The 25,781-nt window shown below is 40.9% G+C and overlaps 2 protein-coding genes across 6 annotated transcripts in view; one reads left to right on the forward strand and one right to left on the reverse strand.

The window, feature by feature from the left end:
- The window catches only part of PLPPR5 (phospholipid phosphatase related 5), a 465,309-nt gene that overhangs the window by 435,766 nt on the left and 3,762 nt on the right, over positions 1 to 25,781 (forward strand). For 2 of the 4 annotated variants that reach the window (XM_021088657.1, NM_001245001.1), the window contains 1 exon segment: positions 7,127 to 7,246. In XM_021088657.1, the coding sequence (XP_020944316.1) occupies positions 7,127 to 7,246 (120 nt within the window). 4 annotated transcript variants of the gene reach the window in all.
- The window catches only part of SNX7 (sorting nexin 7), a 217,522-nt gene continuing 196,600 nt past the window's right edge, over positions 4,860 to 25,781 (reverse strand). The window contains exon 9 of one of the 2 annotated variants that reach the window (XM_013997355.2): positions 4,860 to 5,355. In XM_013997355.2, coding sequence (XP_013852809.2) covers positions 5,341 to 5,355 — 15 coding nt within the window. In that variant the 3' untranslated portion in view covers positions 4,860 to 5,340. Of the gene's footprint in view, positions 5,356 to 10,365; positions 10,893 to 25,781 lie in introns of those variants that run through there. The other variant, XM_021090764.1, reaches the window with a different exon arrangement.

The raw sequence follows: 25,781 nt of genomic DNA on the forward strand, positions 1-25,781 counted from the left end.
GTGGGGGTTTGATGTGGGGCTCAGAACTCTCACTCCTGTAGGTGAGTCTCTGTGAACCAGTTACTTTCCAGTCTGTGGGGCTTCCCACCCAGGACGTATGGGGTTGCTTATATCACATAATCACCCCCCTACCTCTTGATGTGGCATCCTCTTTGTCTTCTGGAGTTGGATATCTTTTTGAAAGTTTCTGGTCCATTTGGTTGAAGATTGCTCAGCATTTGGCTGTAAATTTTGTTGTTTTTAGGAGAGAGGTTGAGCTCCATTGCTTCTATTCCTCCATCTTAATCCCATCTCCCCTCCTGCTGCTCATGTTAAATCAGACACTTCCCCTGGACTTCTGGGATCCTGTGCCATTTCCCTGCACTCTTCCTGGCCAAGTTCATGTCACCCCCTCCAGGCTGGAAATCCTGTGCTTGGAATCCAGTCAGTTGTCTTGCTCTCCCACAACCAGGCTCTGTCTAGCCTGCATGTTGTCTGGCCTGAAATGCCTGCTGCTCTGTATTTTAGAGAGAAAAACAGATGTGGGCATCAGAAAAACCTAGGTTGAATCCAGCTTTTCCCTCTTTATTTTTTTGCCACTGACTGGGTGTGTGACATTGAACAAGTCACTTAGCAACTCATCTTCCTAAAATGTGAGGCTTCCCCTGAATTGTATTTAAAGGGACTACCCCTCCCCCAAGGACCCCTTTCCTCATTTCTTCTTCACTTTTCTCCGCTGTATGGTTCTACTTTTAATATACCACATGTGATTTATTTTTATTTTTTTGCCATCAAACTGCTCACAGAGAAGGTGTTTATTTGTTTTCATCCCTCTGTTTTCCCAGTACCCAGTCCTGCTAAAAAGGAGGAACTTTGGTTGAATGATGAATGAACTGTTATATCTACTTCTTACTGATCTTTGGAGGATTAAGTGAAATCACAGGTGTAATAAGGGGAGTCGAGTGTGTGATACAGAGAAGGCTCTGGATAGCATGGTCTTCACCTTTGACGACTATATTAAAATTCTTTATGCACTTGAGACTTTTCTCAGACAAATCCCAACTTCCCCAGGAAGTGTCTCTGATGACCTGATTCTCCCATTTTTTTCCTGAATTTCCGCTGCCCTTGAAGTCTGTCCTGTTACAATCTAACAAGAAATTACCTTCTATACTAAATTTATCACTCTTATGTCCATTTTCTTCAAAGTCAGAGAACACGATCCTCCTGCTGAGAAAAATACTAAGCAAATTTTGGTTGAACAGTAGTTGTAGATTGACTGATACTATTTTATGAAAATGTATGCCTCAGAGCACTTACAAGGAAGACACATATTAGTGCCAGATATAATAGTTCAAGTTTACTGAGCCAAAGCAAGAGCGTGTCAGGTTGCCATATGTAGTATCATCATCACCATCAAAATAAGTTGAATTTTCTTTGCTACATTAACTCAGTCCCCATAACAGCATGTTGAGATGTAGCCATTATTTGTCCTCATTTTACACATAGGAAAAACAGATCTAGTTATATTAAGTAACTTGCTCAAGCTTACAAAGTTATCAAATAAAAGAGCCCAGAATTAAGTCCCAGACCTTTTTGACTCCAAAACCGGCACACTTAGCCTCCTACAACAGTAATGTCTTATTTGCCACAAGGAAGGGGTGAAATAATCACAAATGAATCGTATTAATTTATTATTACTAACTGGAAAAAAGAAAACAAAAATCTATGTGTAGTGGTGACTTAATTCATGTCATTTTTGGAGGCAAGGGTAGAATTATACTCATTGAAGCCACTAGTGAAAAAGAAGAATGTTTCAAAAGAAAGTTATATGGGAGAGAGTTCCCATCGTGGCTCAGCAGAAATGAATCTGACTAGCATCCATGAAGATGCAGGTTTGATCCCTGGACTTGCTCATTGGGTTAAGGATCCGGCACTGCTGTGAGCTGTGGTGTAAGTCGCAGACACAGCTGGGATCCTGTGTTACTGTGGATGTGGTGTAGGCCAGCAGCTACAGCTCCAATTCAACCCCTAGCCTGGGAAACTCCATATGCTGTAAGTGCAGCCCTAAAAAGACCAAAAAAAAAAAAAAAATTTAAAAAGCAAGTTATATGTGAACATCAGAAAGTTGAGAATTTTTAGCCTTTATTACATGCTCATTTGTTAATTTCTTCATTCACTGTGGTACTGACAATAAAATAGTCATCAGAAAAAAAAGCATGTCTGCTTCAATGGCGCTGATAACCTTGGAAGAGAATCACATCAACCAAAGTACTAATGCTATCCGATGTATAATTGCATAGAGATGGGTGATTTGATGGAAAGAATTATAGGTCCTTGTAAGCAAGCAAAGAAAAACAGCCTGGGGTCAGGGAAGGCCAGGGAAGAAGTGGTGCTGAGATGAGATAACACAGATGAGTAAGATGTGGGACCCACAGATGCGTGAAGATGCTTTTTCTAAACACGGGACGTGAAAGGTTACAGGAGGTGTTTGGAAAACAGAGAGAAAAACTGAAAGGTGGGCCAGAGTTTAGACATTAGGAGAGATGGACAGCTAAGCTGCAGAGTTAAGAAAGTTGACATGACACAGTTTGCATTTGGGAGCAGTCATTCTCGTGTCATTGTAGAAATGGATGGGAGGGATCCAAGACTGACTTTAGAAAGCCCTGCAGGAATTCAGGCAAGTGGCGGGGCTTGCTTAGTCTTTGGAGTTGGTGGCAGAGGGAGAACAAAGGAGATATAAGAAATCAAAATCTTTAGGAAGGAAAATTGAGCAACTTGTGTGACTGGCTGAATATAAGAGGTATCCACGTTTTCAGCTGTGCAGCTGCATTAAGGGAACTGGGGTGTAGGCATTGTTGCCGTGCCCTGAGAGGATCCAGAAAAAGATTTTGAAGTAGGGTCCGGAGATGGGCAGATCTTGGGTTTTATTGTGAACATTTGTTGAATGTTTGCATACCTTTGTCAACCAAAGGAATGGAGCTAACTTGCTAATCCATTGCAACCTCTTCACTTTCAAATTGAGAACACGGAGACCAGAAGACTGTCCAACAACATAGAGACTCAGGATCAAAAACCAGCTCAATTGCTATTTCCTATGAGCATTTTTCTAATAGGAAATCAGTTTCATACTTGTGAATGTTACCAGACAAGCCTTACTAAATATGTGAAGATGATTCTAGGGAAGATTTGGTAATTTCCTTCCTTGTAATTTAAATAATAACAGTAATGAAGAATAATCATTATGCTAATGGATACCATTTAATGAGTATCTGCAATGGATTAGACATTTAAATATTTCACATGTGAGTTCTTAGCTCCTTCACTGGTGTTGTCCTGACCCGCAATTAAGGCAAAGAGATAACTGATAATACCTTTTGGAGCTTTCCAACCAAAATAGTATAAAAAGCAATTATACTAATTTCAGAAGCCGCATTAACTCTAGATGAATGTTTCTTCAACTAATGACTTCTCTTTGTCTATGTGCCTACTTATTTATTTCAGCAATTTTTAATTCAGAAGAATTTGTAGCAGTTTTTTTCATCGGCTGCTTTTTGTTAATTTATCGTATTAATGAAAAGGGACGTGTGAGTGTGTGTGTCTGTATTTCATGATATGGGTGTGAAACTGCTGTCTGTTATGTTGTTGTCGGTTAAAATGCCTGATTATACCCTTTGTGCTCTAGGTAGGGATCAAATGGTAAACGATAGCCCAGAGGAAAAATTTGGTTTTCTGCTTATTTTTGTTTAAAAAATAAAATAAAAGTTGTACTGGAACCCTAATATCCCCATTCCTAGAAGTGTCACACCAACACAGCAAAGCTGAGTAGTGGCTGCAGGGATTGTATGCCTGCAAAGCCAAAAATATATACTCTCTGCCCATCATGGACAAAATTTGTTGACTTCTGCTTTAGGGCAGTTGGTATCTATTGGTCCTTTCCAGGTCATCATTTCATCTCCAAGCCTTTGCTCTCCCTTAAAGATCTTGATGGCAGTGATGAGGTTAATGTGTCACATTTTCAGGCTTTGATCTGTGCTTCTCATCTGTTACTATTCAAGGAAGTAGGAGGATAATACGTATATGGCATTTTGGAAGGAAATATTTTTTTTCTCCGATAAAATCTCAGGGTATGTGTTATTTCATAGATTTGTAAATTTTTTTTTTTTTTTTTATTTTATTTGTAAATTTTAGTTGGTAGAAGTGAGTCCGTAGCTACAGTGATCAACCTAGCTGGAACTCATATGGAGCCAAAAAAAAAAAAAAAAAAAAAAAAAAAAAAAAAAAAAAAAAAAGTGGAGAATAACAGTATCTAATTGGGCTCTGGAAATACTCAGTAATGAGCCCTACTAAAGAAAAGGCTTTCCAGTAGAGGATTTGTGAAAAATATACAATGTCCATGTGCAGTTATATATTAAGCATTTTTAAATAATGAATGATAGGTTATGACAAGTAAGTTTCTGTATTTTGTTTTGATAATAGAATATAAAACTCAGAAAAAGAAGGCTCCCTAGTTCAGTATAAGCAAATAATAGCAAATGATTTTCCTATGTTATTATTGATAACTCTTAATGTTAGATTCACTTGCATCAGAAGCTTCGGGAATGCCTTTTTTTTTTTTTTTTTTTTTTACTAAAGTATAGTTTATTTACAATGTTGTATTTCTGCTATGCAGCAAAGTGACCCAGTCATACATATATATGCATTCTTCTTCTTATATTATCTTCCATCATGTTCTATCACAAGAGATTGGATACAGTTCCCTATGTTGTACAGCAGTGTTCTTGGGTGGCTGTCAGGTGAGAATGCTGCACCTTAACCAACTGATATAGCTCCCCAGAACGTTGTCCCTTTGGAGAAAGAATTCGGCAAAGAGACTGAGGGTAGTGAGGCAAATAAGTATTTATTTAAAAAGAGAAGAGAGAGAAGATAGGTGTGAAGAAAGCACAGGCAAGGTTTAATAAGAGATCAGAGGGAGAGGATACATGCAGAGAGAGCACAGGCAGGCTTGAGGGTGGGATGCTACGTGGAGAGGGAGAAAGACAGAGCCAGAGCGGAAGAGAGCAACACGTGCTTTGGAGGTCATTTAAATACTTGTATGGGGGAAGTCCTTCTGGGCTTCATCTGGCCTTTTGTCATCTGGCCGGACTCAGGACCTCCCCTGTGTGCACACACCTTTTAGCCAGGATGGATTCCAGCACAAGGGTCTCTGGGAGGTTGACAGACGTACTATGGTCTGGTGCCTCTCCTTTCTCTGACCCCTGAGGCACCTGTCTGCCAGTGCGTAGTTCCAGTTCCGGAGGTCTCCTTGACCTCAAGGATGGGAAATAGATGGTCTCTATCTTTTATCCAAACAGGATGCAGCTCTTACCTTGCAGTTACCTGTTCACAGGGAACAGAGTTTAGTTCAGCCTGGGACCCATCGATCTCCTGCTTCAGACGGACCTCATTGCTTATCCATTCTAAATGTAACAGTTTGCATCTACCAACCCCCAACTCCCAGTCCATTCCATTCTCTCTCCCTCCCCCTTGGCAACTACAAGTCTGTTCTCTATGTCTGTGAGTCTGTTTCTGCTCTGTAGATAGGTTCATTTGTGCCACACTTTAGAGTCCACTTTTAAATGATATCATATGGTATTTTTCTGACTGACTTTACTTAATATGAGGATCTCTAGTTGCATCCATGTTGCTGCAAATGGCATTATTTTTTAGGGCTGAGTAATATTCTATTGTGTATATATACACCACATGTTCTTAATCCAATCATCTGTCGATGGACATTTAGGTTGTTTCCATGTCTTAGCTATTGTGAATAGTGCTGCAATGAACATGCAGGTGCATATGTATTTTTCAAGGAAAGTTTTGGCCGGATATATGCCCAAGAGTGGGATTGCTGATCATATGGTAGTCCCATGGATAGTTTTCTAAGGTACCTCCATACTGTTTTCCCTGGTGGTTGTACCAATTTACATTCCACCAACAGTGCAGGAGGGTTCCCTTTTCTCCACATCCTCTCCAGCATTTGTTATTTGTGGACTTATTGATGGCCATTCTGACTGGTGTGAGGTGGAGTTTTGATTTGCATTTCTTTAATAATAAGGGATGTTGAGCATTTTTTCATGTGCTTATTGGCCATCTGTATATCTTCTTTGGAGAATGTCTGTTCAGGTCTTTTGCCCATTTTTCCATTGGGTTGTTGGCTGTTTTGCTGTTGAGTTGTATAAGTTGTTTGTGTATTTTAGACATTAAGCCCTTGTCTGTTGCATCATTGAAAACTATTTTCTCCCTTTCTGTTGTCTTTTTGTTTGTTTTGTTTTTTTTTTATGGTGTCCGTTACTGTGTAAAAAACTTGTCAGTTTGATTAGGTCCCATTGGTTTATTTTTGCTTTTATTTCTGTTGCCTTGGGAGACAGACCTGAGAAAACATTTATGGCATTATTTTTAAAAGCGGCAATTCCTAGGCCTCATCTTCCATCTGTAAAATCAGAGTTTTTAGGGGAGGGCTTAGGAATGTGCATTTTTAACAGTGCAGAACTTTATGCACAGTAGACTGTGAGAAATGTTGCTTTCAATCAGATTCTGTCAGCTATGGGATATAATTGATTGAAACACGGGTCAATTTCCTTTATGTAGAAGGTCTTTTATTTCAGTCATAGCCCGAAGAAGCTATTGTTGAAATGCCAAGTACTTATGGGATACAATAATAGACAATAAACTGGGTTAATTAAAGGGATGCTACTAAATTAGAAGGTGCCAATTGTAGAAGGTTTATTATGAATGGAATGATCTTGAAGCAATGGGAAATAATTAGCATTTAAATTAAGTTGTAGGTTAGGTACATTAAGGAAAGGTTAGCTTGCTGTGAATTTTTATAAGGTTATGATGTTATTTTTAGATTGAGTTGAGCACTGACTACAACCTAATTTAATGAAAATTTCAGAATAATAAAATTGTCATTATTAACTGAGCTACCTATTAATCGATGAATATTCTTGAACATACTTGCAGTGGAATAACTATTACAATCTACACAAGATAAATCTACATGGAAAGTTATAGACGTGGAATGTTTTCATTGGCCTATTCTGAGGGGTCTTAGTTATTGAGAGTATGGTTTTGCTTTAACTGTATTTTTTTTTCCCTAAAATTTTAGGTCGTGTGTGTGGTAAATAATTTCAAAGGAAGACAACCAGAAAATGAGCATATACACACGGATAACCTGGCACAGATGCCTATGATCAGCATTCCTCGAGTAGAAAGTCCTTTGGAAAAGGTAACATCTGTACAGGTGATTCAGAATTTAAATTCTACAATGAGATTGTTATCTAGAGCAAATGAAGAATTACTGTGAGAGTTCCTGCACAGTCACTTCTGATTTACTGAAATAAGCTCAGAATCTAATGTGGTATTTAGCAAGAATTTAGTCCCTACCGAAGACATCATCTTAGAACAATGCCTATCACATGGAAAATATTTCTTTGACTCTCATGCCGAAAGCTGAGTGCCTGTACGTGGAATATGTTCTGTAATTTGCCGTAGCTTCAAGATAAGGAACACTGTGCACTGGTCTCATGTGAGGCAACATCATAAGACAGTTCTACTTGAGAATATATGCATTTTTTTCAAAACATGTATTCCATTTCTTCCATGCTTCATGTCTATGAAGAGAAACCTCTTGGTCTAACAAGTGGCATGTAATTAGGACTCAGTAAATATCTGTTGAACCTCAGTGTATAAAGTTCTGGCAGCAGGGAGACACCTGTTGTGCTCTCCTAATCAGGGAGCTACTGAGAGTCAGATTGGGCTGAACAGAGCCAGGCTATGGAGCACTTTGAATGGCAGGTCAAAGCCTCCTTGACCATGGAATGAACAGAGAAGCCAGGTACACAGCAATAACTTTTTTGGAGACTTCTGTGAACTAGAGAGAGTAATATTTCTTAAATGATATTTGTAACTGGTTAAATGACTGCTCGGAGAATTACTAGTGGATGCTCCTCAGCCCTGTCCACGTGCAGATTTTGATCAGTATCTTAGATGAAGAGTTCAGTTACATGCTAATTTGGGGGTTTAGATGGTGTGAATCTGTGAAGGGTAATTAATACATTGGATTATGCATATTCTTTTTCATGCTCTTTTCCATGTATCAGAGGATATTTAATATAGCTTCCTATATAACTTCTTTGGTGGCCTACTAACATTGCCAAAGATTCTTATATACTGTTACTTCATTCTCTATATTAAGTGATGAGAACATTTTTGTTCCTGATTTTATGCTCATTCATTTTTAGTTGCAGTGACTTTTTAGCTATCAGAAGGTGAAAGGAAAAATACTTTTTTTTTTTTTTTTTTTTTTTTGTCTTTTTAGGGCCATACCTGCGGCATATGGAGGGTCCCAGGCTAGGGGTCACATCAGACCTGCAGCTACAGGCCCACGCAACAGCCACAGCAATGCAGGATCCAAGCCACATCTGTGACCTACACCACAGCTCAGGCAACACCGATCCTTAACTCACTGATTGAGGCCAGGGATAGAACCTGTGTCCTCAAGGATACTAGTCACATCCATTTCTGCTGAGCCGTGATGGGAACGCAGTGAAAAATATTCCATTAGAAATTGCAGATTGCAAGACATCAGTATGTGATGATGTCTTTCATCAATTTTTCTGTTTGTGGCAGTTGACGTGCTCTGTTTCGCCCCTGGTATTTAGGCAGTAAAGATGCTTGGAATCTGACTGGATTCTCCCCTTTACTCACCTAGCACACTGCCCTCACCCCACTGAGCTCCGACTTGCCCTCCACTCGTCCTCCCCATCTTCTGGCAGAAGGCGGTCCGCACAGGGCACGGTCTGCTCCCCGCACCCTTAGACCATGCGTCCAGGTACTGGGCATGCGTCCCAGGCTTCTCCTTGGAGCTCTGCTGCTGCTGCTGCTGAGGGGGCATGTGTATGTGCTCATCAGCCAGAAAGAGAGGCCAGCATTTCAGGATGCCCACAAAAACAAAGCGTTCTCATTTCTTTGAGATAAGGAATATTTGAAGTGAACATATTGCTTTTCATCATTGGTCACAATGGGAAACAAGTGAATGCAAAATGCTCCCTAGTAGTTTAATCTTAGTAATTGAGAGTTGGAGGAGTTCCCGTTGTGGCTCAGTGGCATAAGAACCTGACTAGTATCCAAGAGGACACAGGTTCAATCCCTGGCCCTAGTCGGATCTGGTGTTGCTGTGGCTGTGGCATAGGGTGGCCGCTGCAGCTCAGATTCGACCCCTAGCCTGAGAACTACCATATGCCATGGGTGTAGCCCTAACAATAATAATTATTATTATTAATAATAATAATTAACAGTTGGAGAGTGACTTTAGATCCTTCATCTGGCCCTCTGAGGAGAGAAAGGGGACCCGGTCTGGGCATGGCCTCTTGTTTTAGTATTGCTATGCCAAGCTGTCATTTTCTGGTTGTCAGTTTTGTGTGGAGAAGACAAAGGGTTTCTTTTAGAAGCCACGTACTTATAGAACCTCCTATGTTGAAAGTACGTGTCTGATAAACTATAAGCTACAGAGTAATTACAGTATGCAAGTGTTCTTGCTTATAAAATGCCAGCAATTTATCCCTTAATTATAGGGAGTTTGTCATATAGCTAATTACCATAGTTCATGAGGAAAAGTCATGCTTTTTCTGAAAGCCAAGTAAATCTGAACATTCATTACATTTGATTTTATGAAAAGAATTATCTTGGAAATAAGCCCATCATGTCTCAATGGCCACTGCCTATTTAAGTTACCAGTAACTTTATTACAGCTGTTTGTAGTGTCAGATCATGAAAGGTCTCCTTGTGTGTCCGGAGTGAATGATTAAATGGGTTGTGATGCATTCCTGCCAAGGAATCCAGCACCTTGTAGGGTGGCATTCCTGTTACAGGTTCCAGAGGTAGACTGGCTGGCAATTTGGGACAAGTTGGACCTTCAACAGTTTACTTCAATGCTCTGTGACTCAGTTTCCTCCTTCATAGAATGATTCATAGAATGATAAGAGAGTTCAGTAAGCGAACAGTCAAGCACTTAGAACAGTATCTGCACCCAGGAAGCCCTTAGTCATTGCCAGTTGTAAGTATTACTATTCAACAGTTCAAGTGGATGAGCTAAATCAAGATGTGGAAAGTTTTCCAATACACTGTAAGTTTTTTAAAGTTGACACGTATATAAAACATGTCTGTGTATGATGAAGCCAGTTATGCCAAGTACCACACAAGATATTTCTCTCTAGTTGGACAGAAAAGAGCCCCTAAATGAGAGAGTGAAGGAGGCAGGGGGTACTGTCTACACGCAGCCGCCCTGATTCTCTCCCTCTCTCTTCTTCCTTTTCCTCCCTCCCTCCTCTTCTCTTTTATTCCTATAACGAGGCTATATTCATGAACAACTGTGGAACTAAAATAATTATAATGTTTTTAAGGTACCTGGTTTTCTTCAGCTGCTCCCTAAGGAGGTCCTGGCTATGCTTCCTCAAATTCACCATCAATATGTTCAGATGGACCAAAAAGTCCCTTGAAAAATTCCCCCAGAATAATATAAATTCCTACGCCCCTTCCTTAGGATTCACACAAACCTTCTGAGAGTGTTTGGTTTGTTTTCCTCTGCCAAAGCGGGCACGGAGACCTTGGTTGTAGCCCCCATGCCTCGGGCCTCATGCCCAGGTCCAGCCGCCCTTGGCATGCCTGCAGTCACCTCCACTTCAGGCCCTGTCTGTCCTGGGGCCCTGACAGCAGCTATGATCGCATTTGCAGGATCCACAAAGTCCCAGCCACCAAAGACCCCAGGGAGCCGACTGTCTTCTTCAGTTGTACCACCCTGCCCTTTCAATTGCCTCCTTCTCTGGCTCCTGCCTTCACGGGCCCATGCATCCCAGACGCCTCAGTGGTGCTGGCTGAAGCACAAAGACACTTAATTACTCTGGGGAGTCAAGAAACAAAAGTCTGCCTCTCCTTTTAGGAAATGAGGATGGAAACATTTATATATTCACTAGCTTTAATCTCTTATGTCAGCAAGAGCAAAGTAGGAATTAATATCATAACAGTTGTGTCACTGAGAGTGAAAACTCAGTAAAATTGTAGGCATTTCTACTAGATATATTATAAGTAGATCCAGTTTGAAGGATATCACCACAGAACAATTAAATTTTTTCTTTTCTTATAAAGAGGTTCAGTGCTGCAGAAGTGGCTAAAATCTTATATGATCCCAGTAATCCCCCCCAAATTTCAGAGTGAGGACAAGAAATAAGAGCAGCCTCTAAGAGAATGAGGAACCTCTTCTGTTTAGAGCATAATTCAGCATCTTGGGCCAATGCCATGTTGAAGCAAGGTTAGCACATCGGCAAACCGACACCCTAAGGAAGCCTTCAGGTCAGAAGCTTTCCTCTCACCAGGCTTCTCAGGAATATAGGAACATTCTAGATGAAGGAATTCTTTCCTAAACTGAATGGGCACTGTAAAATGGGATGGGGATTTACCTTCATTCAAAAAAATTAAAAATAGGAGTTCCCATTGTGGCTCAGTGGTAAGGAACCTGATTAGCATCCATGAGGACGCAGGTTCGATCCCTGGTCTCAGTGGGTGAAGGATCTCGTGTTGCCGTGAGCTGTGGTGTAGGTCCTAGATGCAGCTTGGATGCTGTATGGCTGGGACTGTGGTGTAGGCCTGCAGCTGTAGCTCCAATTCCACCCCTAGCTTGGGAATTTCCATATGCCATGGGTGTGGCCCTAAAAAACAAAATAAATAAATAAAATTAAATTTTAAAAAATAAACATAAAAGAGCTGCCTTTAAGGACTACACCATCTTCCTGCAGTAGAGATTAAGCTGAACAGAGTAACAGTGCTGATATTTCAATAACCATAGGAATGAACCTCGACAGGTTCCAGTGGATTTTCCTGGAACTGTCCATGGTCTCAGCTTCTTCCTCTCCACTCAGGCTGGTAAGTCATCACAGTGCTGTTATAAAACTACACCTTCCCTGGGAGTTCCCGTCGTGGCGCAGTGGTTAACGAATCCGACTAGGAACCATGAGGTTGTGGGTTCGATCCCAGGCCTCGCTCAGTGGGTTAAGGATCCGGCGTTGCCTGTGAGCTGTGGTGTAGGTCGCAGACACGGCTCGGATTCTGCATTGCTGTGGCTCTTGCGTAGGCTGGTGGCTACAGCTCCAATTCGACCCCTAGCCTGGGAACCTCCATATGCCGTGGGAGCAGCCCTAGAAAAGGCCAAAACAAAAAACAAACCAAAAAAACCCTACCTCTTCCAGCTCTTCAGCTTAAGATCGGAGCAAAAAAATTCCTTCATGAAGGGATCTTTCATGAATCTTCTCCAGCTCATTTTGGGAAGATAAACTGACCTAAATGTCCTTGTTCAAGTGTAAATAATCAGGACAGTCGCTTAACTTCTTTAAAATCATTTCATGATGCGGACGAAAGGCATATTTTAAGAGTCAGAATGTGTGAGGAAAAACATAACTACAGGAAATGTAACTAAATTTATTACAGATAGCACCTTTCCCCTGTCAAGGAAATTAAGGAAAATCTGTGACATGAGAGATGAAAGATAGCTGGCACCGGAGCACAATTAGGAATCTGCTGGAAGAAAACAAACAGTGTCATGGCCGTATTGTCGATGCTAGGCCCCATAAAGGACAAAGCTGACACTGGAGGAAGTCAGAGCAGTTAAGGACAGGTTTCAGCATATGAAAGTAGAAGCACAAAGACCGTAAAATGGATCCACGTTAAAGACAACGGCTGTGGAGGATAAAGCACAGAAATCGAGCAGGTGAGTCACTGTATACCCTAAAGAGAGGACAGATGGAGCGAGAGCAATATTCAGAGAAATACTCTAAGGACATTCTTCTTCCAGATAAATATCTGAAACTTTAGGCTACAAGGGTTTAACAGGATAGAAAATAGACTACATACTAAAATTCAGATATTTCTTAGTGGCATTTTCAAAGTTCAATACTGAAGGAAGAAGGGTGTGAGTATGTGGCAGGTAGTAAATTGCTCCCAAGTATTAACTACCCCCTTCCTTAGGCAGAGTATCCTTCCTGCTCCAGTTTTTTTGGACGTGTGAAGGAACCTGATAGGGTAGTCCATCAACCAGAGACTCGTAGAGCCATCCGGAGCGTGTGCCAGCCCTGTTCCTCTGAGCCTCCGGGTGGAGGTTGCTCTGTCAGCCTGGGTCCCAGAACGGGGGGTGGGAGAGGGGGGTGTCACGGGAAGCAGAGCAACCCCCACCCTTAACCCGGAGCAGACCCATAGAACTTGACCGCCAACGTGTGGTCTGAGGGAAAAATATACACCTGTTACTGGAAGCCAGCTGAGCTTCTGAGGTTGTAATACAGTGTACCTAGGGAAAACTAGTAGACCCCAAATTAATCCATCACCCAGGACTAATAGCACGCTAGCCTCGGACTTTCCCTCTGTAGCATTAGATGCCAGAACAGCATGGAAGAATGTCTTCCTGAGTTTTCAGTGAAAAAGTTTGTGACTTAGACTTCTATGCCCCACCAAAAGGTCATTTAAATGTTAAGATAACCATATAAAATACCATATGTGTAAGGATTCAGGAACTTTACTCATAAAAGTTACCATAAGATGTTTATCAGTTAACTCATCCAAACACCAGTATCTAGAGCTCTCAAATTGAGAAAAGTCATAATACAAATGCATTGGCAGGAAAGATGGTAACCATTTATATACAGACTTAATTAGAGCTGACTATGGTAAATACAGTAACAAATTACTATTTATAAAATTTATTTAAAGATAATATATGTAACAAAAGAAATTAATATAGCGATGACGAGATAGAAATCTTAGATAATACCAATAAAACTGTCAAGGTATGATAAGCTGCAGAGCTTATAAAGGAAGGACTCAATATTATGGTTTCATTCTTGCATTGCTAACTATAAAAAATTAGGTTCAAGCATTTTAAAAATAAAAGTTATCAAGAGTAGTTTAAAACTGTTTCAAAAGGAGTTCCCATCATGGCGCAGCAGAAACAAATCTGACTAGGAACCATGAGGTTGCGGGTTCGATCCCTGGCCTCAATAAGTAGGTTAAGGATCTGGCACTATTGCCGTGAGCTGTGGTGTAGGTCGCAGACGTGGCTCAGAACCTGCATTGCTGTGCCTGTGGCGTAGGCCAGCAGCTGTAGCTCCGATTTGACCCCTAGCCTGGGAACCTCCATATGTTGCAGGTACGGCCCTAAAAACAAAGAAAAAAAAAAACTGTTTAAAAAGTCCAGTCACAAAATGTAAGACATAAATGACACACTTGCCAATAGATCGATGCCTGGAATATGTAAAAGAACCTAATTGAAAAACAGGCCCCTTTTAGGAATAGGCAGATTATCAGAGAGCAAATGCAAGTGCAAAAAAGTGTATGGAAGAGTATATTCTCTGCCTCGTTTGATATAAATCCATAACGGTCTTTTGTGCAACACAGTGGAACTGGTTCTTAGCCTGTAGGCAAAGGGCAGCCGTTAAGGAGGATAAGGCAGGCAGGCGATGGCATGTTCAGAAGGGAGAATAAATGGGAGGAGAGCAACCCTGAAGCAAAACCAAACCAAACCAAACCCAGGGTGAGAGGCTACTGTAGAAATCCCAGGTAAATGATATAAAGAGGACGTGGACCAGACCTCCAGACAGCCACATTATGCCCTTTGGACTGGATAGGCATCATTTGGCGAAGTTTGTTTGGGTTGGGTGCTGACGCTGATGGGAGGGGTTGTCTTACTCCATTCAGGCTGCTGTTAACAAACTACTCTAGCCCAGGTGGCTCATGCACAACAGAAATGTATTCCTCACATCCCAGTCCTGGTTTCAGTCTCTGGGGAGGGCCCACTTCCTGGTTCATAGTCGGTCATTTTCTCCCTGTGTCTTCACCTGGCAGAAAGGGTGAGGGCACTCTCCAGCATCTCTTTGTAAGAACACGTATCCCCTTCATGAAGTCCCTGCCCTCATGTCCCAACATCTCCTAAAAGCCCCATGTCCTCACACCATTACACTGGGGATTAGGTTTTAGCAGAAGAATTTGGGGGAACATAAGCATGCAGTCTTGCAGGGGACATCTGTCTATGCCAGTGATTGATTTACAGTGAAAAAGGACTAACTGCTGGCCAGGGTGTTGCTAAGAAAACTATCCATCCACCGCACTCACCTTGAGAAACATGCTGACCTTTCATCTATGGCGTTTTCCTGGCCACTCTTCAGAGATGTCACTTGGCCAGAGCTCACAGAAAAGGATTATACTGATGTCCTTCCAGGATGCTTCTGGGTCAAGCTGCATTCATCCCAGCAGCATAGCACGGAGAGCTTTTGTTCCGCCCCCTCTCTCTTGCCCCCTACTTGTTCTGGGTTCTAAGGCAGAAAGCTGCCATTCAGATTTGCAGAGGTAAGCATATGCAAATAGTGCATGCACAAGCAGTATCCATTTTAACTGATATTGAACAGTAAATCTAAGAAAAGGGGACAATCTGGCAAGGAAACAAAAATATTTAAAAACAAACTTGGTTGGAATTTGATAGAAAATGGAATATTTCCAATAATCCAAGAGGAGGCGATATCTGAATAATTCTATTATTAACAAAACAGGCCGCTATAGCTACTTACGGCCAACTAATTTGAGATGAGAGAACGAACCTAGTGGATAGAGCCACGTATAGGAAATGCTTTTTGAGAAAAAAATTTTTTTTTCCCATCTAGGCTTAGACATTATTTTTTCTTAGGTTTATGTGATCTAATCATTTAAACCAAAGGTAATCCCCTCTTGCTTATAAGGAAGGTGAGGTCATGCTAAGAATAAGTTGCAGGATTACAATTTTTTTTTTTTTTTTAAGAGCCACACCCAGGCATATGGAAGCTCCCAGGCTAGGGATTGAATGGAGCTGTAGCTGCTGGCCTCCACCACAACCACAACAGCAACACAGGATCCGAGCTGCGTCTGTGACCTACACTACAGGTCATGGTGATTTCGGACCCTTAACCCACTGAACAAGGCCAGGAATTGAACCCGCATCCTCATGGATGCTAGTCAGGTTTGTTAACCACTGAGCCACAACGGGAGCTCCAAGATTACAATTTTGTACAGCAGGTCAGGAACGTTTCACTAACCTGTAGTGCCCAGGAAGCTCCTAGTGTGAAAGCGCTCCCCGATTAGCAGAAGCATCACCTGAATGAAAGTGGTAAACAGTGATGACAATTTGCAAAATTTTGAAATGGCAGAAGGAGTGTGTACTATTACCGATTGAAATTACCATGTTTTGTTTAATACCCATGGGAAATTATGTGGATAGGAAAATACAGAAGGAATTCACAGGGATGGAGGAAAGCACAGGCCTCAGGATTTACATTGCTTTGCAGATTGTATAATCATAGAAATCAAGGCGAAGCCTGAGCTGAAACTTGGGCAGAGTAGGGGATGGGGAGACAGACTTTTGCAGCTGGCAGTGCCGAGTTGGCTACATTATAACTAGGTGGAGTGAGACAAATTACTCTTCTTCTCCTTATCTCAAAAATGGGTATAATAATGGTTTTCTTGTAGAGTAATTGTTGGCATTAGCAGATCGCAAATGAACTTGGCACACTGTACGTCCTTAAGAGAAATTTGTTCCCCCGCAACAGTGGTGATTCCCTTAATAGGGTTTTCATTTTATTTCAGAATAGCATACCCCTATAGATAGATTTCAAGGATTTCAAAGTTTATACAGATTGTCTGTATCATATATAGCACATGTGGCAGAAAATATTATGGTATAAAATGTTGCATACATTAGTGTCATAGCAACAGCAAAACAATCCTGTGTTTTTTTTTGCCAAGACAAATATGATTATACATTACAGTGCTCTCTGTGATAAATTCCTTTGAGGTTTCAGAATGTTGTGCATGAATAACTATGGCAAATCTAGTTAAGATTCAGTTGCTTTTCTAGAATGCAAATCTTTGTTTTGCAGAGCTGTTGAACTGTAATGTAAATATTATATAAGATCTTGTCAAAACAAGTTTATTAGTGATCAGATATTGGAATAGTTAGTGGAACTAACTCTATTCACATTTTAGGCCCTCATTCTCAATCGAAGCTTTGAGCACTTAACGAAAAAATATTTGAAGTAAATCCGTGTTTACATGCTATACTCCATTCTCATTTGTTAAGTTTAATTTTGCTTAAAAAAGGCCATTGAAAATGGGAGCTTGAAAATGCCAACAGTCAACATTTCAGGCTAGAAAGATGAGCGTATACTTGTATTACTTTGCCATATGTTATCTTTCCTGTATGTGCTTCCATATACTCATTATTGATTTCCCCACCCTATTTCTAAATCGTCATGTACTATACAAAGAATAAAAGCCAGATTTTTTTTTCAGCCATCTGTAACAGGCCTTCTATAAAAGCATCTTTTCTGTAAGTTACTTCTGAATATCAACAAGCTCTCTCATCTCATTTTATGAATAAATATAAGGCTGATGACTGCATTTTTAAATTATGTGAGTCATGCAGGCAATAGTTAGGGAGGGAATAATACAATGATGGATTAAAAAGTCACTCTCCGTGCACACATCATTAGTTACACATGGCCACACACCCACCGTCCTCTTCTTCGGATGGGTCCCCGTCAGGTAGGCCGTCCTAGAGACACCGTGGAGGCCCTCCGAGCCAGTCCAGGGCACCATGACACTATCAACATTTTCGCCTAAGAAAATGTACTTTTATTTGACTCAAACTGGGAAGAGAAACAATGACCCCATTTACAGTCTCAGGAAACCACGTGTTTTGTTGTTGTTTGTTGTTTCTGTTAAAGTAGCAACACGTAATTCTGTATACGCTCCAAGATTTGAAAATCTGCCGAAGTGAAACAGATGCATAGGAGGTATCCATACCCTACCCCAGACATCGCCGGAAATATTTTCTTGGAAGAGCCTTCAAAGCCCCATGGGGCGCGGTGAGCTTGAGCTAGTCTAGGACCCCCTTGCTGTTCCTTTCTGTGGCCTGCTTTTGCTCACTTAATAGTATATCAGGGATATGGTCACCGATCAATGAATAAATAATCATATGGAGTATGACTGTAACAGCTCATCTTCCGTGAGAGCTTACTGTGTGTCTCGAATTATGCAGAGAATGTCACGCATAAAATACCATTTTCATTTTTACAGAAATGATTTGAGTGGATCTTCTTATCCCTGCTTTACAGAGAAAGAGACATAAAGAGGTTAGCTCATTTGCCCGAGGTCACACAACCTGTGCTCTGTAACTGGAATACAGGACTGTGTTTTCCCTTTTCTTAATTTATGTTTCCTGTTTATCACCTCAGAGCTCCAAATCCTAAGCACTGTGCTATATACAGTATTGCAGAATCACACTGCAAAAGTTTTAATCCACATAAATCAATCATTCCCTTTGTCAGGCTTAGAGGATTGCTTCCACTCCCACTGTCCCACAATTGTAAACAATGCCGGGTAGAAATCTCTAACACAGATATACTTCTACATTCAATTCATAACTTAAGATATTACTCATAGGCGTGGAAATGCTGGGAAAGAAGAGGAGGCGAGGATGAGTCCTCTTAAGGTTTGTGGTTTGACTCATAGCTGCTGTTCTCTCCAACAACAGAGTATACTGTTCTCAATAATTTTCACCAATCTTAGAGATCAAAAAGAAATGAAGTACCTCATTTTATTTATTTATTTTTTATTTTTTGTCTTTTTGCCATTTTTTTAGGGCCGATCCTGCGGCATATGGAGGTTCCCAGGCTAGGGGTCGAATCGGAGCTGTAGCCACCAGCCTACGCCAGAGCCACAGCAATGTGGGATCCGAACCACATCTGCAACCCACACCACAGCTCACGGCAATGCCGGATCCTTAACCCACTGAGTGAGGCCAGGGATCGAACCTGCAACCTCATGGTTCTTAGTCAGATTCGTTAACCACTGAACCACGACGGGACCTCCTGAAGTACCTTATTTTAATTTGTACATCTTGAATACCTTCCCAGACATTTATATTCTGCTTTTCTATTGTGACTGAAACAATCAAATATTGAAGTAATAATTCCATGACTTCTAGACACCATTTGCCCTTTAGACTTAATTCATGAAGTGACTGATGGTTCTAATTTTTTTCTTTGTTTTTTGTTTTTGCTTTTTAGGGCCACACCCACGCCATGTGGAAATTCCCAGGCTAGGGGTCAAATTGGAGCTACAGCTGCTGGCCTACAGTACAGCCACGGCAATGCAGGATCTGAGCCATGTCTGTGACCCACACCACAACTCACAGCAACGCTGGATCCTTAACCCACTGAGTGAGGCCAGGGATCAAACCCACAACCTCATGGTTCCTAGTGGGATTCGTTTCCGCTGCATCACAATGGGAATGGGATTGCTGGGCTGTATGTTAAATGTATGTTTACCTTTACAAAGTTTTTCTGAATGGTCTGTGTTTCTGTGTTACACCTAATGGTCCTTATGGTTTTGGGGGGTTTTGGATTTTTTTTTTTTTTTTTGCACTTAGGGTTTTGAATGTTTCTGAAATGATCTTGATGTGGCTTATCCAGATTTCTATTGACTGGCACCTCTTTCTGAAAACAGGCAAGTTTTTATAATAAGGAGTTTTAATCAGCTCCTGCTTATACAAAAATTTACCATGCACTTGATCCATTACCCACATCCTCTGATTCTTCTCCATCAAGTAGCATTGGGCTGCTTATTTAGTAAATCTAATGTGTTTTCAAAAGTTATAAAAGAGAAATAAAATAAATAAGAAGCCATTGGTTACATTAAAATACTAGTGTAAAGGCAGAGATACGATTTATGGGTGAGTTACTTTCTTATCCTTTGTTATGTACAGTAAAATTTTATTTGTTACTAGATTTGTAACATGAAATATGTAACAAATATCAAGGAAGAAGCACTGTGGTATGTTTCCCAGGACTCAAGAGTTTACAGTCTCATAAGTCTGTACCTTTATGGATTTTATAAAGAATTTTAGAAGCAAACTCAGAACAGGGTGATGATAGTTATGCTAGAGGAGCACATCAAGTGGGACCTGTCCAATCTCAGCGATGCTTGCAGCATCCTCTAAGGAGAGAGCCGAAGGACTGTTAGAGGAGGAGGGGGAAGAATGGTCCAGAGAGAGGAACCTGTTTGCCTGAAGGTTCTATTTGGCAGGTGAGGTAAGAGCACGGGGATAAGAGACTTGAGGATGTCATTACAGAGTGTTGGGTGGGGCCCAGAATGAGTGTAAGTAGAAGTAGAATTGAGAGCAGAAGGGACTGAAGCAGGTGAACAAACTCGTGGTTGGGAAATTTCCAAAATGACCAAAGAACCTTTGTAGGATGAGGCAGGAATGACAGAAGGTTAACTGGGTTGATAGGTGAGAACGTAGTTGTGAATATGGGCGAAAAGTGTGGTGGACAGGTCTTTAGAGTTAGGGAAATTAAGAAACTTTGGGTGGGAGTTCCGCTGTGGTGCGACAGGATCAGCAGCATCTCTGCAGCCTCCGAACACAGGTTCATCCCCACCCCTGAACGGTGGGTTAAAGGATCTGCCATTGCGGTAGCTGCAGTGTAGGTTGCAACTGTGGCTCAGATATGATCCCTGGCATGGGAACTCCATATGCTGTGGGGCGGCCGCAAGCAAGGAGGGAGGGAAGAAAGGAAGGAAAGAGGAAGGAAGGAAGGAAAATAGGAAGAAAGAAAGAAACTTAACTTCTGGTAGATTAAGGGCTACTCACATCCACCAAGTACCAAAGGCACATTAGCATTAACAGACTTACCTGGAGTTTCATGCCAGTGTGTTGGCAAAGTCACTGAGTTAAAGTGTATGTTACAGATCTTCTCAACACCTTATGCCTTGTGAAGCTTTAAGCAAGGAATGTAATGTGCAGCTGTTCCCAGAAGTGTTTAAACACAGAGATTTTATCTTTTTGAGAATCATTCAGGATTACCATTTTTTTTTTTTTTTTTAGGCAGTGCTCTTTTCACTGGAGAAATAGTGTTTTAAAGAAAGAATGGATAGAATGTACCTGACAGTGCTCATATTGCTGACCAATCACTTTACACCTTTTGGCAGTGGTTCTCAGACTGATGTAAAAGGGAATCCATCCCTTGCAGCACTTGCAAAAAGGGCAGGCTTCTGGAATGTTCTCTCAAGAATCGGATGGGCCTGGGCTTGAGCTAGGGGATCTGTGGCGTATCAGGCACTTCAGGTAACCAGGATATGGTGCCAGCAATTGACCTGGATCCAGCTCCGCCTGCAGAGCTTCAGAAACAGTATTTTCAATATTGGCTGCACATTGGGATATATCTGGAGAGTCTTTAAAAATCCCATTGCCCAGGCCACACCTCAGAACAATTAAATCAAGTCTCTGGAATTGCGGCAGAATTTTTTTCTAAAGTTCCCAGGTGATTCCAGCATGCAGCCAAATTGAGAACCCGAGCTCCTAAAGATCCCGTGTGGGAAAGCCTTGAGCTGCTTTGGCTTCTCAGCACTTGGAAAGCCTTCAGAAGATCTGTAGCTAATGCTGCTCCACTAAAAGCTGGGCCTGCCTCTGGTGTCACTGCTTATTAGAGAAAGCCACCCAGAGTCCTCCTCTCTCTAGGGAGGGACCATTCTCTCCGAAAGTAGCTTTCAGCCTTTCTCCACATAGTACAGAAGGGAATTCCCGAGAAGAAACAAAGCTCTGAGCTAATGTAAAATTCTGAGTTGAAACAGAACTACTGTTAAAAAGAAAAAAAGAAGAAGAAATGGTTCCTAAAAAGTCATCTTTCCTGACTTTACAATGAACTTTACATAGTCTTAAGTTTGAAGTTCTCTAATAATTTCTTTTCTTTTTAGATGGACCTTGTGTGTGTGTGTGTGTGTGTGTGTGTGTGTGTCTCTTTTTAGGGCCTTACCTTTGGCATATGAAGGTAAAGGCTAAAGGTCGAATCAGAGCTGCAGCTGCCAGCCTATGCCACAGTCACAGCAACGCCAGATCCGAGCCACATCTGTCTGTGACCGACACCACAGCAAGGCCAGGGATTGAATCTGCATCCTCAAGGATGCTAGTCAGGTTTGTTTCCACTGAACCACAATGGGAAGTCCAAGCATCATTTCTTAAAATACCAACTTCACAACCTACCAGGATGAAAATGTAATGTGATGAAGTAGTCTTAGCACACATTTCATATACTACTGCTTTTTTTTTTTTTAGGTTGATTTTTTAAAAATTAAAGTGGGAGTTCCCCTTGTGGCACAGCCGAAACAAATCCAACTCGGAACCATGAGGTTGCGGGTTCCACCTCTGGCCTTGCTCGGTGGGTTAAGGATCCAGCGTTGCTGTGAGCTGTGGTGTAGGTTACAGAGGCGGCTCAGATCTGGCGTTGCTGTGGCTGTGGTGTAGGCCAGCAGCAACAGCTCTGGTTGGACCTCTAACCTGGGAACTTTCATATGCCATGGGTGCGGCCCTAAAAAGACAAAAAAGACCAAAAAAAAAAAAAATTAAAGTGTAGTTGATTTACAGTGTTGTGCTAATTCCTACTATATAGCAAAGTGACCCAGTCATTCCTTCTCTTATATTATCTTCTGTACATTAATGCTTTTCTTCCTTCTCTCTTCTCTTGCCCACTTTATCCTCATCAAAGGACACAGCGAATGAAGAAAGGAAGCAAATAGCAAAATAAAGATGGCCTATATTTGGGAGTATAACACCCATCTCCCTTCCCCTGATAAAATGTAGGTTGTGTCTATATAGCGTCAGAGTTGTTGATTATTAAAGGATCATGATTTCTTACCCTAAATCGTTAGTGCTAGATGTTTTTCAGGATTAAAATCTTTTAATATATTTTAGGGGAAAATACTGTGTATTCTCTTAGGCAGGCAGGATCCTTGGGCAGCACTTTGTAATCAAAGATGGATATTTCTGCAGCACAGTAGAGACTATAAATGGCCTCAAAGTAATTCAGGTTGGTTGGTTGCCACCAAATGAGTTTGCAACATTTGAATTTAAAGTTTGTTTAGATATTAAAAGTACAGACCAGGAGTTTGATGGTGTCTTGTCTTAGGTTTAAGTCTTTGAGCCATTTCAAGTTTATTTCTCTGCGGTTAATAGATGCAAACTATTGCCTTTGGAGTGGATAAGCAATGAGATCCTGCTGGATATAGCACTGGGAACTCTATCACTAGATATGGTCACTTGTGATGGAGCCTGGTGGAAGATAATGTGAGAAAAAGAATGTCTGTATGTGTGTGTGACTGGCTGGGTTACTTTGCTGTACAGTAGAAAACTGACAGAACGCTGTAAACCAACTATAATGGAAAAAATTAAAATCTTTTAAAAAATTGAAAAAATCAAATCATAGACCAGAGCATTGTGAAAACCCAACAAATTATAAACAGTTTCTCGAGTTCTTTCTTTTTCTTTCTCTCTTTTACTTCTTTTCTTGTTTCTCTGGCTTTGATAGACAATGATCATGATACGTTTGAATAGAGACAAGGACCTCTGTACACATCATCTCATTAAGAAATAAAAATCCATTCAAATGGGTATTATTGTTTCCATTTCACAAATGAGAAAGCTGGGTCTCTGAAAGGTTAAGTTGCTTGTGAAAATTTCAATTTTTATGGAGCCCACCTTCAAACACTTGACATTTATACTAGCTGACTGCCAAGGCCACCTACCACATAGCTTCCTTACCAACAGAGCTGAAGAAGTGAATCACTGAATTAAAATTAGCATATGCACAGATCCCATTTTATGTTTAACATAAAAGCTGATTGCCGACAACTTCCTATTAAAAAACAAAAGCTGTTTATAATCGTCCTGAAAGAGAGGAACTGGAGTAGTATTTAACCTCAGCATTTGGTCTAACAGTATAACAACACAGAACTTTAAACAGACTAGTACTTCAGCATCAAAGTAAGTCGGTATTTAAATACGCATGGAAATAACATGAAATACATTTTGTAGGTGTCTCACATCCAACCTACTGAAAATGGCCAAGAAGAAAATTCACAGGGAAGGACCTTTAAAGACTGTCTTGCAAGGCTTTTCAGCTGGATAATGGGAATCAGCCGCTGTGAACACCTCCAATTAAGGCAATAAACGTAGGTGCGCTAGAGCGCACTGGAGCTGCAGTTGGGGTGCAGAGCCAAGGCGAAGGGTGTCCTTCTGTGCAGGCTTCTAGTATAACCACAGAGGATCTAGACACCAGATTGTTTTGGGTATTGCTTTTATTATTTATCAAATATATTTTGTTTTTTCACTGGTTTTCCACTCATGAATGGGAACCTAACATTAAACCAAACAGCCCTTAACAGTAAAGACCTTTTTTTTGGTTTTCTTATCTGAAATGCTCTTTTTGCATTCCCTCTCTTTTTTCAAAGAGAAATGGCGAGTGGCAGATCTTGTCAGGTGGCAAGTCGTCATCACATTTTCACGTCACTTTTTAAAAATTACAAAGTACAATTTATACAGACTTATTATTTATTATAGAATAATATTAACAATAATAAGAAAGTTTGGGAGTTTATTTTGCACTTTTTTCGAATGCCACACATTAACCCACTGTGCCACAGGGGGAACTCCCAAAATAGAGGTTTTTTTCCAAATGGAGCATAAAGCTTCACATTTTGACTTCGTAGAGACTTAAGTGTCTGTCAAATTTAAGAATCCAAACTACTTTTGGGAAACAAGGGCTTATTTTCCCATGGGACGTCTGCACTCAAGGAATGGGTTCAGTACTTTGCTCACTGATTTGCTGTGGATTTGAATGAACATGTTCTAATGGTTGTGGCATATTCTACCCTCAACTCTTTGGATGCACACTCTGTCATCTCCATTGTAAGCGTCTGTATGTGTAATTGCACTGCTGAGTTACATGACCACTTTCTTCTCGTGACTCTGCACTTAAGCTTCTATGCATGGGTTTTTGGCTTGCCTACTGAGTGTTTGCATTATTGTCTATCAATAAGATTGCTTATTAAGAATTCAGCCAGGTTAAAAGGGGACATCGCTTGTCACCTAGTTTGCCTCAGAGTGAGTCTCTTCCTCAAGACACAGGATCAGAACATTTTAAATGCAATTCCATTTTTTTTTATATTACTGAGGAAAATGCTGATGAGGAAATGACCAATATCATACTTCCTGCATAGGAGTTATATCATTTGAATATTTAAATTCCTGCATTTCCATACATGTAATTGTTATAATATAGAACCATAGAATCTTATAGATGGTAAGAATCTTAAATAATTTGTCCTTTCTCTAGATTCTTTCGGGAAAACCCGCTCCTGTGCTAGAAGAGAATTCATCTGATTTCTTTTAAGCTCACTGAGATAAGCAGTCCATCTCTTCTGCTCTGTGGTGTGGGTTTATTTGCCCTGAGTGAAATTAATGAACAGATGGCCCCTCTGCTCTTTGTACATTCCTTTCATGTACTTGGAAACTATTATTCAAGTTCCACTTCATTTTCTCTTCCCAGGCATAGTCCCTCCATTGTTTTCTTTTCATCTCTTTCTGTCTCTACCCACCCTCTTTAAATAATAAGCCCTGAGCAGAACCCTTCTAATTCTAGTCAAATAGGAAAAATCATCTCAGAGGTTAGAACGTAAGTGTGATGTGAAAGTGAAAGGATGCTAATTGGAAAAAAGCAGCAATTTCCCGAGCCCTGGAATCCAAAGGTATAGTCCGTCTGGAAACTCTTACCCTTGGAGTTACACCTGGTAATGACTTAGCATAAAGAAAGGGGTGATATCAGACGGAATTGATGACAGTGAAAGGAAGATCTAGTGGTCAGTGA

The sequence above is a fragment of the Sus scrofa genome, chromosome 4 (genome assembly GCF_000003025.6).
Source record: "Sus scrofa isolate TJ Tabasco breed Duroc chromosome 4, Sscrofa11.1, whole genome shotgun sequence".
Classification (NCBI taxonomy): Eukaryota; Metazoa; Chordata; class Mammalia; order Artiodactyla; family Suidae; genus Sus; species Sus scrofa.